Source organism: Eretmochelys imbricata, chromosome 8 (genome assembly GCF_965152235.1).
Source record: "Eretmochelys imbricata isolate rEreImb1 chromosome 8, rEreImb1.hap1, whole genome shotgun sequence".
NCBI lineage: Eukaryota > Metazoa > Chordata > Testudines > Cheloniidae > Eretmochelys > Eretmochelys imbricata.
Genome location: NC_135579.1, coordinates 64,853,704 through 64,869,364, shown reverse-complemented (window position 1 = coordinate 64,869,364; position 15,661 = coordinate 64,853,704). Strand labels below are relative to the sequence as shown.

Sequence of the window (15,661 nt, the reverse complement as noted above, 5' to 3'; positions counted from 1 at the left end):
GTGGATTGCAGATTGTTGGGATACAGAGGACTAAAGAAGATGCCCAACGAAACTATGCAATACTTCTGGGTGACTCCCATGACCTGAGTCAAGTGGGACTGTGGCTACAATGCAAAGCAATAGGTGCTGGACTCGAGCTTGGACCCCACAATCCTGCAGCGTTCTGGGACCCTGGGTTTGAGCTCTGAATTAGCCCAATTATATTGTAGACACAAAGATGATAAGCCTTGAACCTGAGTTTGAATCCTGGACTTACTGGGTTACAGGTTTACATACACTGCAGTATAGACATTCTGGGTAAGCCTAGAGTTTGAACTCAGGCTCAAACCTAACTCCCCTTCCATCCACACAAAAACCGTGCCAACCCAGGGTCCCAGAAACCACGAGTGCAGGTCTGAGCCTGAGTCAAGCCGGGACCCACAGTTCAATCCCTATTGCTTTGCAGTGTAGATGCAGCCCCACTGGACTTATGCTCTTAAGAGTTGATCAAAAGTATTCCACAAACCCATGGGATAACTTCCTTTGTCCTCTGGACAGTCAAGTTTTCCCACACCGCACCACAAAGGGCTAGAGTGATTACATTTTGGAAAGGCACTAGGAAGTCTGGGATATGGGTGGTCGGACTTGGGCCCACATAATGCAGTGTAGACTCTGGAGTCCCAAGATGGGATCCAGGATTCAACAATTCTTAACCTGGGGTTATAAAGGAGTGTAGACGCTCAAGCCCTAGGTTAACAAACCCAGGGTCTTGCTAACTTGAGTTTTACTGACTCTGGGCTTATATTGCAGTGGAAAGACACCCAGAAAGAGTGGTAGCAGCAAAGAGGAGTGAACTGCCACTAGATTTCTCTGTCCAATAATGGTGCATGAGGGCAAGGGGATAAATGGCCAGCACATTAAGACCTCTTTCCTAAGACAAAGGTTTACTTCCTTGGGCTGCAATGGTAGCGGGTGTCCCAGCCAGTCACCTTCCCCAATCCGAGAGAAACTTCCAAACTCGTACAAGCACAAGGCAGCCTAGGTTTTGCAGAGACACTTCTTTAATGCTTCTATAAGAGTGTGCAAAGAAAGTCAGCAGAGCATAAGGAACTCAAAAGCCAGCTGGGACCCAAGAGAACTTGGAAACAAGCCAACTCAGTATACAAGCGGAAATATGAAAAATATCTATTTCAGAAAAATACTTTCTATGAAAATTAAAGATAGAGAGCATTATTTTTCTATTATAAAAGGAAAAAGTAACACATAAAAGGATATTACCAGTAGCTTAAAGAATCTTTATGTCAAAAATGGCTTGTGTGGTTCATAGCCCCATGTTTTCCATTCATAAAAAAACTTAATAAAAATATATTAAGTTTTGTTCTATAATTAATATCTCCTATGGTACAGTCTCCTAATATTTTCAAGAGGCAAATACTGTTTAAAAAAATAACTAGACACAAAAAGCTCAGAGTAAAAGGGGACATACGCTATACATAAAAAAACCCTCCCTATATTAAGACAGACTGTACAAAAGCATGCTACTTTTTGAAGTCTTTAACATTTCTCCGAGACATCACTTGAGGTTGGTGCCCAATCACTTTGAACTAGAAAACATGGGCAGCATAGTATACCATAATCCAAAGACTCACAACCCTTAGGACTGTTGGCATGGCTTGTACGTTTATTGTTTTATCAGGTCAGGTAGAGACCAGCAAAATTCACAGTAATTTTCAAGGCTTTCATTTACAGTAGACCTTCAAATTTAAAAATGGAGAAAATCTGAAGTCTTGGAGAAAATTATAAATTGAGAATATGAAGTTGAACTATATTCTAAGGATCTTTGACGTCTAATGATGCTAAACAAAGAAATGTAAATATTATGACTAAAGGAAATTATTCATACCCTAATCTCTTACAAATTTATTCAAGAATACTTCTACAGAAAAATAAATATCCTTAATTAGCTACTATAATTAAGATTTAAAACCCCAATATTATACTGATTATTTTGAACTGGAAAAAAAGGTCAGAATAGGATTACAACTGGAACTCTGGAAAGAATACCAAATGTCCAGATGATAACTTGGACTTGGGCACATTTTCTGAGAGGAAACATATGTCACTAAAATTATTTCAGTTATTCAGCAGAAAATTTCAATTTTCAAGGGCAAAGAATTCATTTCTTTCCAAATGCAGAAAGCCCACTGAGAGAGACTTCCAAGTTCACCTGGAACCTAATTTTGTTCATCTTATATAAGCTTTTAAAACATTTGCCTCATTTTACATGGATGATATACTGGTTTTCAGTAGTATCTATAAAACTGATATTGCATTTTAAAATTGGAAAAACATACACACAAGTCTTTTTTTAAAGTAAGAAAGTGCATATGTGATATTTTTATATAGTCAGGATTATTTTTCCTATTTTAAGAGGTTTGCTAACATATCTGTGCTTTATACTGAGAATGGATGCTTTGATGTTTATTTATGATGTATGGTGATTTACTTTTTTATGGCCTGTTTGACACATGTATTTGAAGTTTGCATTTTTAATGTGTTACAACAATTTAAATGAAATAGCTTTAAAGTGAGTATTGGCTTAGTAAGTATCTTAATGATTTTCTAATTATTTTAATTTTTTTCTTACAGCAATTTTTTCACAACAGATATTTAATTTATCTTGCACAGTAGAAATATAGCTGTCTTACTTAGAACAATGCTTCCTCAGCTCTCATCCCCTAATGCCCCTACTCTACTTGCGCTACATTGATGACATCATCATCTGGACCCATGGTAAAGAAGCCCTTGAGGAATTCCACAATGATTTCAACTATTTCCATTCCACCATCAACCTCAGCGTGGACCAGTCCACACAAGAGATCCACTTCCTGGACACTACGGTGCTAATAAGCAATGGTAACATAAACACCACCCTATACCGGAAACCTTCTGACTGCTATTCCTACCTACATGCCTCCAGCTTTCACCCAGATCACATCACACGATCCATTGTCTACAGCCAAGCTCTACGATACAACCGCATTTGCTCCAACCCCTCAGACAGAGACAAACACCTATAACATCTCTATCAAGCATTCTTACAACTACAATACCCACCTGATGAAGTGAAGAAACAGACTGACAGAGCCAGAAGAGTACCCAGAAGTCACCTACTACAGGACAGGTCCAACAAAGAAAATAACAGAACGTCATTAGCCGTCACCTTCAGCCCCCAACTAAAACCTCTCCAACGCATCATCAGGGATCTACAACCTATCCTGAAGGACGACCCATCACTCTCACAGATCTTGGGAGACAGGCCAGTCCTTGCTTACATACAGCCCCCCAACCTGCAGCAAATACTCACCAGCAACCACACAACAGAACCACTAACCCAGGAACCTATCCTTGCAACACAGCCCGTTGCCAACTGTGTCCACATATCTATTCAGGGGACACCATCATAGGGCCTAATCACATCAGCCACACTATCAGAGGCTCGTTCACCTGCACATCTGCCAATGTGATATATGCCATCATGTGCCAGCAATGCCCCTCTGCCATGTACATTGGTCAAACTGGACAGTCTCTACGTAAAAGAATAAATGGACACAAATCAGACATCAAGAATTATGACATTCAAAAACCAGTTGGAGAACACTTCAATCTCTTTCGTCGCTCGATTACAGACTCATCCAGCTTGGTCTACAACTCCTGCCTGTGAATTTTTTCCCCTTTCTTGGGATGCAGGCTTCCGATAGCTTCTGCAGCTTTGATTTAAAATAATCCCAGGCCTCCTCTACCTTTAGATCTATAAATTCTTCAGTCCAATCCACTTCCCTAACTAATTTCCTTAATTTTTGAAAGTCAGCCCTTTTAAAATCAAAAACCCTAGTTGCAGATTTATTTTTGTTAATCCTTCCGTTCAGTTTGAAGTGAATTAGCTCATGATCACTTGAGCCAAGACTATCCCCTACAACCATTTCTTCTATGAGGTCCTCACTACTCACCAAAACCAAATCTAAAATGGCATCCCCTATTATGGTGCCCTATTAAGGGCTCCTCTTTGCCTTTGAATAAAACTGACAGTAGCATGATACCATTCATATTGGAGGCCATGGTACGATTTCTCCTTCCCAGAACTCATTACTACATTCCCTCCTCCCCACCCCCACCCCCCAGAAGTGAGAAGACAAACACACTCACACAGAAGCTTTGTCAGTTTTTCCCTTCTGTTACATATCACTTATTTTTCAGACTATTTTAGAAGTATTTCCTTCAAAATACTACAGAACTCACCCCAAAACACATTCCTGAAAACAAACTAATACCAGCTGAACAGCAGACTATCAAGTAATTTCTCCCACAAGCAGTACGAAGTCTGAGTGAATCGTGACACCTCATAAATATTTAATGATTGCCTGATAGGCTGTCATTAACATCAAACAGCAATCTAGGTTTGCTAAATTAAACATGATTCCTATGTTAAGAGGACATCACAAACTGCCTCCAAGATCTAGATACTAAGAAATGCCCACCAACTTGGACAAGGTGTAATGAGGCCAATTGCACTGAGGGAGACAGACACATATTGGGTTAAAAAAAAGCTTCAATGGGTCATAAGACCAGACATGCCATAAGGCAATCTGTCATAGAATACTCATATTAAGAAGTGTGTCAAATCGGAACATTCAAAAGAAAAGACAAACGTTCCTTTATGTTGTATGAAGTGTAAACGTACAGAATTAATAATTCATGGGACAGAAAAAAATATATCAGATTGTGATATAAATATTAACAGGACACTGTCAACTTGTTTAGACTACAATTTTGACTGTCCAATCTTAAAAATGTCAGTCTAGTAAGGAACAGTCTTCAAAGCACAGAAGTCAATTAAAAAATACATTAATATGAAAAAATTAAAATTCTCTGTTCTTGTAGGACCTACACAAAACAATGCTTTTCTGCTTTGTGTTCTGCTGGAGCAGAGCGAGCGCTAATTAACTAGCATATTTGATTCCTAGAGTTGTGCTGTGTTGACAGCAATCATATTGGAGTACACATAAAAAAGCAAACCAAAATGACATGTTAAATCCAAGATCCAGAGGTGGGGGTAACAGGATAGGAATGTAAGAATAATCAACATTTGACAAATTGAAAGGTAAAAATGTCACGTTGCCATGGAGTGATTTGTGTAAATTGCAGAATTACTCTTGGGGGAAAAAATCTAGACTAGGGCTAGCTGCAGAACTATAAAACACACTTTATAAAATAAAGTATTGAACAAATACTATACAACTAGGTATATAACTGGTCAAATATTGCACAAAAAAGGTACATTACATATTTTTTCAACCCATAAACCATAAAATTCATCAAGTACTACATTTGTTTAATACAATTTGACTAGTTTAAATCAAATCATTTTGAGTATCTAAAGCAGTGTTTAACCATCTTTGGCAAATGATAGCAATTATTTTAAATAAGCAGTTGGAGACCCAAAGGTTATAAAAATATACTTTTCTGACTCGTGTCCAGCTTCTCTGCTTCTTATCTTATTAAATAAAACATTTGAAGACAACTTGCAACAGTCATTGTGCCAAACCACCAAGAAAATGGTCAAAATATGCACAATTTTAATTTAAAGCATGTATTTACAGATGAACTGGAAACATGAAATGCGTGAAAACAGAATTTTACAGAGAAAACAATGAACATCTATTATGTTGGCAAATAGTAGACAGGCAGTGCAATGGCAATACCTTGCTCTCACCCTCCATTCATTTTGATATTCAAAGTCATCCAATAGCCTCACTTCTTTTGGAGCCCCGGTTCAGCAAAACGCTTAAGCGCCTATTTACCTGCTTAGGTGCTTTGCTGAATTGGTTGAAATAGGTGTTTCTTTCCCTAACCACTAACTTTTTGTAAGTGATTTTGATGAAACGTATGCAGAAGACTTGAAAATAGTGTTGGAATAAAATGACACTTTCTTTCACTGATTATCCGTTGATACAACATCATGATAACCAAAAATGGCCGAAACCTAAATAAAAGTGACCTCATTTTCAGATGTGCGCACTATCTACCACTCCCATTTACTTCAACAAAATTTGTTGGTACTTGGTATTTGTTGGTACATGACACTTCTGCAAATTACACATTTTAGATCATGTATACAATACAAACTGTAGTCAATGTCAATTACATGGGCATGCAGCCACCAACATTTGTGTATCACTTGGGCATGTGCATACTGCTTGTGTCAGCGCTGTGTGTACACAGTGGGAGTGCTTATGTTGATGCAAAGTGTGGTACACCATGGGTAGGTATCCCAGTGAACCACCCTCCCGGTGCAATGTCTTTTGGGAAATTTCAGTGTGTTGTGGAACCAAAATGATTTGCCCAGGGATGTCTGGTTGCTAGGAGTCAAGTTCCAGCATGCAACTTGCCCCATCCCATAATATCATCCATATCCTATAATTTTCATGCTTTTAAAAAAAAAAATTAAATGACACAAACCTGCACACCACTTTTCTGTATCTGCCATCTTGGACAGAAGCATGGAGCCTGCAGAGGTCTTCACTATTCTCCTGAATGTTGCAAATATGGAACACATGATTCTCCTTGTATTTGCAAATCTGCAGCAAGCAGCGCACCAATGGGGGACATGAGGATTTCTTTGAGGACCATTTGCCGAGGAACACAGCAAAAAACAATTCTAGGTTGTTGGTGGCATTCATGGTGCAACTACAGATGGTGGAATGTTGCTCCTGGACTTTAGAAATGAGCACTGACTGGTGGGATTATATTGTAATGCAGGTCTGGGATGACAAGCTGCAGAATTTTTAGATTGAAAAAGCCACATTCCTGGACCAGCATGCCAAGCTCACCCAGCCCTCCAGAACACGAACAAAAAAATGAGCACCAAACTGAACATGGAGAAACTACTAGCGACTGCATGTTGGAAGCCTGCAACACTGGATTCCTACTGGTCAGTAGGAAATAATTTTGAAGTTGGAAAATCCACAATGGGAGCAGTTGCCATGCAAGTGTGTAGGGCAATTAATCGTCTGCTGCTACACAGGACTTTGACTTTAGGCCCCGTGAAGGACACAGAGGATGGTTTTGCAGCAGTGCCAACTGCTATGGGATGATAGACGGCATGCATATCTCTATTTTGACACCAGTGCACCTTGCCATAGAGGACATCCACAGAAAAGATTACTTTTCTATGGTGCATCACAAGGAAGACTTCACCAGTAATGATTTCGAGGACCCAGCCTACCCTTTGCTTGCCTGGCTCATGTAGTCATACACTGGCCACTTCGACAACACCAAGGAAAGATTCAACTACTGCCTCAGCAGGTGCAGAATGACTGTTGAATATGCTTTTGGGGAAACGGAAGGGATGCTGGCAGTGTTTACTCATTAGATTGGATCTCCATGAGAAAAATATCCCAATGGTTGTAGCTACCTATTGTGCCCTGCATAATATCTTTGAGGCAAAAGAGGAGAAGCTGCCATCAGGGCAGAAGGCAGAGGTGCAGCTGACTTTGAACAGCCAAACACAAAGACTATTACAAGATCCCAGCGTGGAGCTACATGGTTGAGGGAAGCTCTGAAAGAGCATTTTAATATTTAGCCACAGCAGTGGTCTGTGCTGGAGTGTTGTTTGGGAGAAAGACTGCAGAGTATCTCCAGGAAAGTTTAATCAAGACCTCTCAAGAGAATAAAAGGGACATCCCTATGCACATATAGTATTCCACACGTCCCCTCTTCCCCTGCCTAACCTAATGGGGAATGAAAAGCAGGTGCCAATTCTACCAGTTCATTATACCTCTACCACTTTTTGTACGAGTGAAACAATGAAAAGTCAATACCTTTGTATTGTTAACTTGGGGTGAGATGGGCACCATCTTTAAATTTAAAGATTGTAAGGAAAAATGCATGCACAGATACATCCAAGCCTTCACCAGGTTCCTCTTCACTCAGCTGGTAGGACTGGCTACACTGTGACAGTTCTCTACCGCATTTCTCTCACACTCTTTCCTCTTCCTTCTTGCTGTTCACAGCAAGGGTCTCTGTCTCCTCCAAGGTATCCACAGTGGTCTGCAAGTACTAGTGGATTCTCCGACAAATATAGCATGCAATTCCTTGTAAAAGCAGCAGATCTGTGGTGAAGCACCAGATCTATTGTTGTACTCCCTAACCTTGCAGTATCTTTGGGTGAAGTTCCCTTCCTTTGATACAGCACTGCTGCAGATCCCTCTTCTACCCCTTTGCCTGCATGCCCAGTGCAATCTGCTCGTTGAGGTCAACATTTCTACAGCTGGTCTGTAGTCTCTTCTCCACACAGGCCCAGGAGATCCAATACTTCCTGTCTAGTCCAGGCAGGAGCACAGCTAGTACATGGATTCAGCATAGCCGCCTGGGGAGTTGAACACAACAAGGATGAGCTGAGCTGATAGGTGTGCTCGCGAATGTGGGCAATCAGGAAAAGGCACGCTAAAAACATGCAGAGGATTTTAAAGGAGGGGGTGACTTTCGGTCTCTCTGACCCCTCAGCAGTGGATTTTAAAATTGAGAGAGAGAATGGGGCATTATGAAACATCTGCCAGAGGACTGTTATGATTGACACAGGTCATGCAGCATCTTCACCCACACTGTGTCAAGCTCAGTAGGTCAACCAAGTCTCTATGTTGTTCGGGGAGGTGGAAGAGAATGGAACTGGATCAAGTAACCTGTAGATATCACTTCCAGGATCCATTTGTGCAAGGTAATGAGCTCTCACGAAGATAGAAAATAGGACAGATGTCCCCATAAGGATTATGGGGGGGATACGTGCATCATAGCATCAGGAGCAGGAGAGATATCATGACTCTCATCCAGAGGGTCAAAATGGTCATTTCCAAAGTGTCACTTACTAGGAGGTTGCAGTAGAAGATGGTCCTTTCCTTGTGAACCTAGGTTTCTTCCTGGGGGTTCAGTTGTTTCTGTGAGCTGATATTGTACCAGGCAAGACTGCTGAGCCATCTGTGATATACTGTACTTTCTCTTTGCCATAGGTGTATAGATGGCAAGAGATGGTAACGTTGCCCTGTAGTCCTTAAGAGAGTAAAGGGACTTGTCCATGGCACTCCTGAATAACTTGGGTCCCTCAAAAAGAAGGTCTTCTATGGTGTTTTATACCTCCGGAAGCAGACCAGAGGACTGTAGCCAAGAAGCCTGGCTGTGATAGCCATGGAGACAGCAGCTGTGTCAGCAACATCTAGTGAGGCCTGGAGAGATGCCTTTGTGATTATCTGGCTTTGCCTGCCTTAGCAGAGCTTGAAATTGTTCCCTCTTTGGGAAAAGTTCTTTGGATGGGATGCAGTACTTTTAATCCACCCATTTACTTGTAGGTGGTATAGAAATAGGGGTTTGCCAGAACATACAGGGGCCATCAGATCACCACTGACAGGCAAGGTGATTTGCCCTGAAAAAATATGTGAACAATGTTCAACAAGGAGCGCTGGGGCTCCTGTATCTCTTCCAACAGAATATGCAGGGTTTCAACTATGTATGTTTCATAAGATCCTGAAAGGCCTTGAAATCATTGTAAGATGGTGGGGGAGACATGACAGCCTTGTCCAGTGAGGAGGCGACTATGGGAAAGTGATGTTTCTTCTTCTGCAGGTGGCTCTTGCTGCTGTGTAAGATATTGCTGTGTGGAAGGACCCAAGGCCATCAGTTGTTCTCGCAAGCTGGGACCCTGTATAACTGGACACCATAAGGGACTCGGGTTTCCAAAAAGCCCACTGTTGTGGAGCATAAGGGAAGGGGGCAAGACTCCACATTTGTCCTTACCAGGGATGTCAAATACATCTCCTACTAGGAGTTTCATCACCAGGGTGTAACCTCTACTAATGGAGGTCAAAAGGGCAACCCTGTAGAGACACTTTCAAACCAGATGCAGTGTCATCTGTGTCTACTGGAGTGGCAAACAGTGTCAGTACTGGTGGTCAAGTTAGCACTGGGATCTGGAACGGGTCCTGTAATTGCAGAAGTACCAGAGGTCAAAAAGGATGGTGAATCGGTAGCATTTAGAAATGGGTCTATGTACCCTCAGAGTTTGTGAGGGACTGGAGGCTGTGGCAGTGATGGATGGTGAGACACCCTTCACTATCATTTTCAACAGGAAGCAGGCACCTGGAGGTGAGACAGTACCAGCGAGTAATGTGTCTTGGTACCTCTCTGCTACAGTGATTCAGGCTTCTCCAGGATCCAAAGATCTTCATGAGTTAAAAGACTGCAGAGTACCAGCGAAACTGGGTAGGAAACATCAGGAGTCAGAATGTCCAGTGACACTGGAGAGAACACTGAAGTAGGATCAATGCATCTTATGTCTGTTTGCTGGAGGCAGTACTGATGACTATTTCAGTTTGACTCTCGAGTTCTTGTGTCTCAGAGGAACAGAGCCCAGTGCCAATGCAGGTCTGCTTTAGATAGCTTGCCAGACAGTTTCTTGGTACACAGCATGGATTTCTTAGCTGCTGCTGTCTTGGTATTGCAAGGGATGGGACTGCAGGTTTAGATGGTTCCAAACGGCCCCCAGGGTCTTTTCTTACGGTCGCTGTAGAGATGGTTGCTGGAGCGCTCTGTGGATCGTACGTATGGTGGGCGGGGGGAGACTCCGATACTGTGGGTCTCAGCTAGCACTCCATTGATAAGAGTTTGAGCCTGTCCTCCTCAATTTCTTAGATATGCTCTTAAAATCTAAGTAGATCTTACATTTGGAGGGAATGTGAGACCCCCCTGAGGCACCAAAGGCAGTTTGAAAGTTCTTTGCTGCATGAGAAAGACCTATGGCAGGTTTGGCAGGGTTTGAAGCCTGGAGTCTTCGATATACCCGAGACCTGCACTTGAGGCTGTGAATCATGGACTGTGAAAAACAAAGGTCCAAACAGTGCAGAAAAACAGAAGGGAAAGGGAGCCCCTCCTCCCCTTTTAAAAGCACAAACTGTGCTAAAAACAAATAAACATACTAAGAAAATAAAGAAAATTTTGACTAAGATGTAGCAAGCCATGAGGCTAGCTACCAGACACTGGAAAACTCCATCTCAAGCTGCAGGAGGTTCAGAAGGTACTGGAGTGTCGGCCGGTCCCTCCTTAAATGCCCTTGTATCAGAACTCAAGAGTGCCTAATGCGCAAGCTTGTGCCCACAGACACTGCTGATAAAAACAGTGCATGATGGCATATACATTCTGACATGGAGCATCCACAGGACCACTGTTCGAAGAAATGTCATACATGCTACTCACTTAGCCAATTTGAAGGAACTGCTAAACTAAAATCTGTCCCCAGATTATTTGAACAGCATCCTCTCAAATGACACAAGCAGTTTTAGCTTTACTGCTTCACTGGAAAAACCTAGTTATAGACTGGAAAGCCATAATATGCAGACAGAGACAGATACAGGCACACAGATATAGACACTTTTTTTGAAGACAAAATCATTGATTATAAAAATTGCAGAACTGATAAATAAGGCTGTGTGTGTGTCATGGAGGTCACAGATTCCACAACTTTCCGTGATCTCCATGACTTCTGCAGCAGCCCGTACGGCTGGCCCAGGAGCTGCCTGAGCAGCTCGGGCAGCCCCTGGATCAGTCACAATGGTGGCTGATGGGGCAGTCTTGGGGGCCCCCACCCAGCCCCCCACCCCCCCAGCAGCAGGTATTTGGATGGGGGGAGCTCAGGGCTTGGGTTGGGGCCGCTGCTTACCTGCTGGGGGGGAAGAGAGGGGGCTCCTGTCCCTCAGCTCCCCTACCTCCACATGCTGCCTCTGCTGGCAGCCAGGCACCACCCCCAAAGCTCCCATTGGCTGCAGTTCCCAGCCAATGGGAGTTGCAGAACTTGGGCTGGGGCGGAACAAAGTCAGCATGTGCAGCTAGGTTGCTGGGGCCACCACTTCCCAGGAGCCTGGTAAGGAGCCTGGCCCAGCCCCACTAAACCCACCACTCACCCAGCACCCATGCTCCCCCCAGGCCACCGCTCCCCCCGCCCAGCACCTGCGCCCCCACCCCAGTACCCGTGGTGCTTCCCCGGGCCCACGACTCGCCCCCCTCCCCAGCCTCAGTTTTAGTCAGGGATATGTTTAGTAAAAGCCATGGACAGGTCACAGCCCGTGAATTTTTGTTTACTGCCCTGTGATCTGTCCATGACTTTTACTAAAAATACCCATGACTAAAATGTAGCCTTACTGATAAATGTTCCAGTCCCAAGAGCCAACCATAAAATCAGCAACTATAAGCAGATTTCTGAAATCTCACGGACTCTTCTATGGGCCCTAATTACTTGTTTAACACAATGTACAGAAGAGCTGAAGCAACTGACCTAACCTCAAATATACCACAGTTAGCTACTGCAGCATAATAAAAGCATTTCCAAACAAATTTGCTTCATTAAGTGGAGGGGCGGTGTGGGAGAATGACTTTGCAAGTTTCTTGTTTGAGTCTCTGAGCACCTGCTCTTAAACAATTAAGGCTTGCATTTCAAATAAAGCGAACACAATATTTGTAATTTAAGAACCAAAGACCCAGTTTATGAAACAAAAGCTGAGCCATTAGAATGAAAAGCGAATAAAAACATAGTACATTGCTCCAAATAGATTATTAGAGGCTATTAAAATAAAATTCATACCTTTATCATTCTAGAGAGGTCTCCAGCATCTGCTAATTCCAACACTATGTTTAGCTCATTGTCTTCAATGAAGGAGGCATAGTATTTAATTACATTTGGATGATTCAGTTGCTAAGAAAAGATAAATAGATGTTTCATTCTACAGCATGTCCTCATCTTAAATCACTGACAAATGAAGTATTCTTTCTTAACAAGGAAAAACTAATACGCTACAGAATACTTTAGCATGTTATGAAAAGTATGTGCTAACATTAATTATGTACATAATGTAAACATTTCCAGTTTAAGAATTTCCGAACCCATTTAAAATCCATCAAGTCTCAAACTATTATAATTTTGAAGTAATAAAAGAAATGTAAATAAATATAAGTTTATTTAGAATAATATAAAACCCCATAATAATTCTGGAGGCTGTTAAGCATCGAATTGAATTCAAGTGATAACTAATAAGATAAAATACCATAAAATGACTAAAAAGGTCTCCAAGAATTAGGTACGATTTATTTTTTAAAGTTAGTCTTCTATAAGTAAATAAATATACATGTTAAGCTGTAAGTTAATACATATATGAATTGATAACAGAGTGCATGTTTATGTTTTGCAACAAACATTTGCTCACTCGCTCTCTTTTTTTAAAGTCAGAGCTAACTTAACAACCTTAAAGCTAATTGCATCTTTCAGGAAACTGTACTTATTTAAATATCAAAATGAAGCAAAAAATATCAGCAGGCTTCAGGTGCCAGCAGAAGCAGCCAGGTAAGTGTGAGAAATGTGTTGAAGCAGGTTAAAAGTTGAGTGGAACAGACAGTTTAACTTGTTGATGTTCAACTAGGATAATTCAGATCTGTATATAAGAAGTTAAAAATATATGGTATTTATAGGTGCCTATATATGATTTCCTATCTTGCAAGAACATGCCGGTCATGGCCAAACTCAATGTATTCCAAAAACTAAAATTAATCCAAACTGTTGTGTTTCTTGGAAGTCACTAGCCCAGCTGTCACTGTCACATGGTTAGTTTGCACTTCTGTTAGGTCTATCTCAAGTGCACCCTTTCAAATGACAGGCCCTGTGCCTTCCCGCCTCTCAGAGTGGAATCCCAAGATTTTCTCACTCACAGACCCAGTTCTAGACTGAAAAATCCCCTTTTTACCAATAGCATTTCCACAGCAGATCCAACTGGATTTGGCACTTGCAATAGGTGTCCCTTCATGAGCTGTTACCAGCAGGTAAATGCAGTGACTAAAAACAGCTTCGTCAAAATCTTTATTTATTCATAGGAACACAGCATCCAGAGACAAGGGTTAAAATAACAAAGGGCCTACACATGTATCTTACCTAAAGTTTAGGCATCCCTGCTTCTTGAGCCCGGAGTCCCATCTGCCTCCCGGCAGACACTGCCTCCCCCTTCAGCTCAAAGAATTTATCTACTCAAGAGTATTTTATTCCATGTTCCCCATCTGAAAGCCACCATCCTTCCCCTCAAAATAAGTCTGGGGTGCTGCGTTCATCTTGGTCAGAGACTGGATTCAAAGGCATTGACACATGTATTGCCAGTGATTGGGTTATCTAAAGCCATTGTCTGCCTTTCTATGAATGGTCAAGGAACTTTGGCAGGAATTAACACTAAGGGTTATGTCTTCACTACCAACAAAGCAACACTTTAACATGGCTGTACAGTCATGGCACCACCGCTGAGAGAGAGCTCTCCTAGTGCTATTTAAAAAAAAAAAACCCACCCCCACGAGGGGAGTAGCTCCCAGTGCTGGTGCACGGTCTACCATGCCACTTTACAGTGCTGAAACTTGCATTGCTCAGGAGTGTGTTTTTTCATATCCCTGAGGGAAAAATTTTCAGCGCTGTAAAGTGGTAGTGTAGACAAGGCCTTAGAACTCACATAATAAACAGCAAAACAAGACTATGTAAAGAGAGATACACACTATATTCATAAAAAATAGAGATATCTCCCACATTCTTCACACAAACTTAGTCAATTCTGGTTTTGTAATGACTGAAAATTGCATGTCCTTGCTGCTAGTGTGGTGACGTATAAGGTAAGGTTTGTTTGTTTTTAAAGTAGGTATGTTCTTTAAGGGCACAGAACTAGGTGTTTGTCTCATGCACCCTTAATTCTATCCCCTTGTGTGTAAGCATTACAATAGTCTTGCCCAACATCACAGAAGTCTGTGGCAAAGCTAGGAACAGAACCCAGCTTCTCCGGGTCCAAGTCTAGTACCTTGAACACAAGAGAACATAAGAATGGCCATGCTGGGTCAAACCAAAATTTTCACATATTACATTCCTCTGCCTCATTCACTGTCCACCCACTTTACTAAATGAAGGAGACTTGTAGAACAAAGAGTTTGTGATTGTGTAGTTAATAACTATCAAAACACACAGGCACAAGGGGCAACATTCTGGGAACCTCAATTCTGACATTTTCTGATTTTTAAGTGCTTGGACTTTGCAAACTTAGTTCTTATATGTTCCTACAGTCTAATGTTATTTTAATAGTGTTTTGTAAGTAAATTTCCTTTTATTTTTTGAAAGCAAACTAAAATAAAAACATCCATTATGGATTATCAGTAGGGCTAGAATCCAGGACCTTTTCTGTACAGCCCAAACCACTACATAAGTAGGAACAGTAGTAAGCTCTTCTCTTCTATGTGGATCATCTCTAGAATTCCTTCTAGAGATGAAGGATGGTTCAATGGTTAGATGGATCTGGGTTCCATTTCCTGCTCTGCCACAGATTTCCTGTCTGACCTTGGTAAATCCACCTCTTTATGCCTCTGCTCCCTATCTGTACGATGCGGATGTTAACACTCCTTTGAGACATGGAAGTCCTGTGAGGATAAAAACACTGAAGACTGTGAGGCACTCAGATATTACACTGATCGGAATAATACACCTAGACAGATAGCCTAGTGGTTGAAGACGACACAGTCACATATATAAGATTGCCCCACTACTTTCAGAATGAATGTGCCAAAGTGAATG

General features: G+C 41.7%; 1 protein-coding gene across 5 annotated transcripts in view; it reads right to left on the bottom strand.

The window, feature by feature from the left end:
• NEK7 (NIMA related kinase 7) overlaps positions 1-15,661 on the bottom strand; it is a 114,763-nt gene that overhangs the window by 39,451 nt on the left and 59,651 nt on the right. For all 5 annotated transcript variants that reach the window (XM_077823763.1, XM_077823762.1, XM_077823764.1 and 2 more), the window contains one exon: positions 12,662-12,772. In XM_077823763.1, coding sequence (XP_077679889.1) covers positions 12,662-12,772 — 111 coding nt within the window. The remainder of the gene's footprint in view (positions 1-12,661; positions 12,773-15,661) is intronic.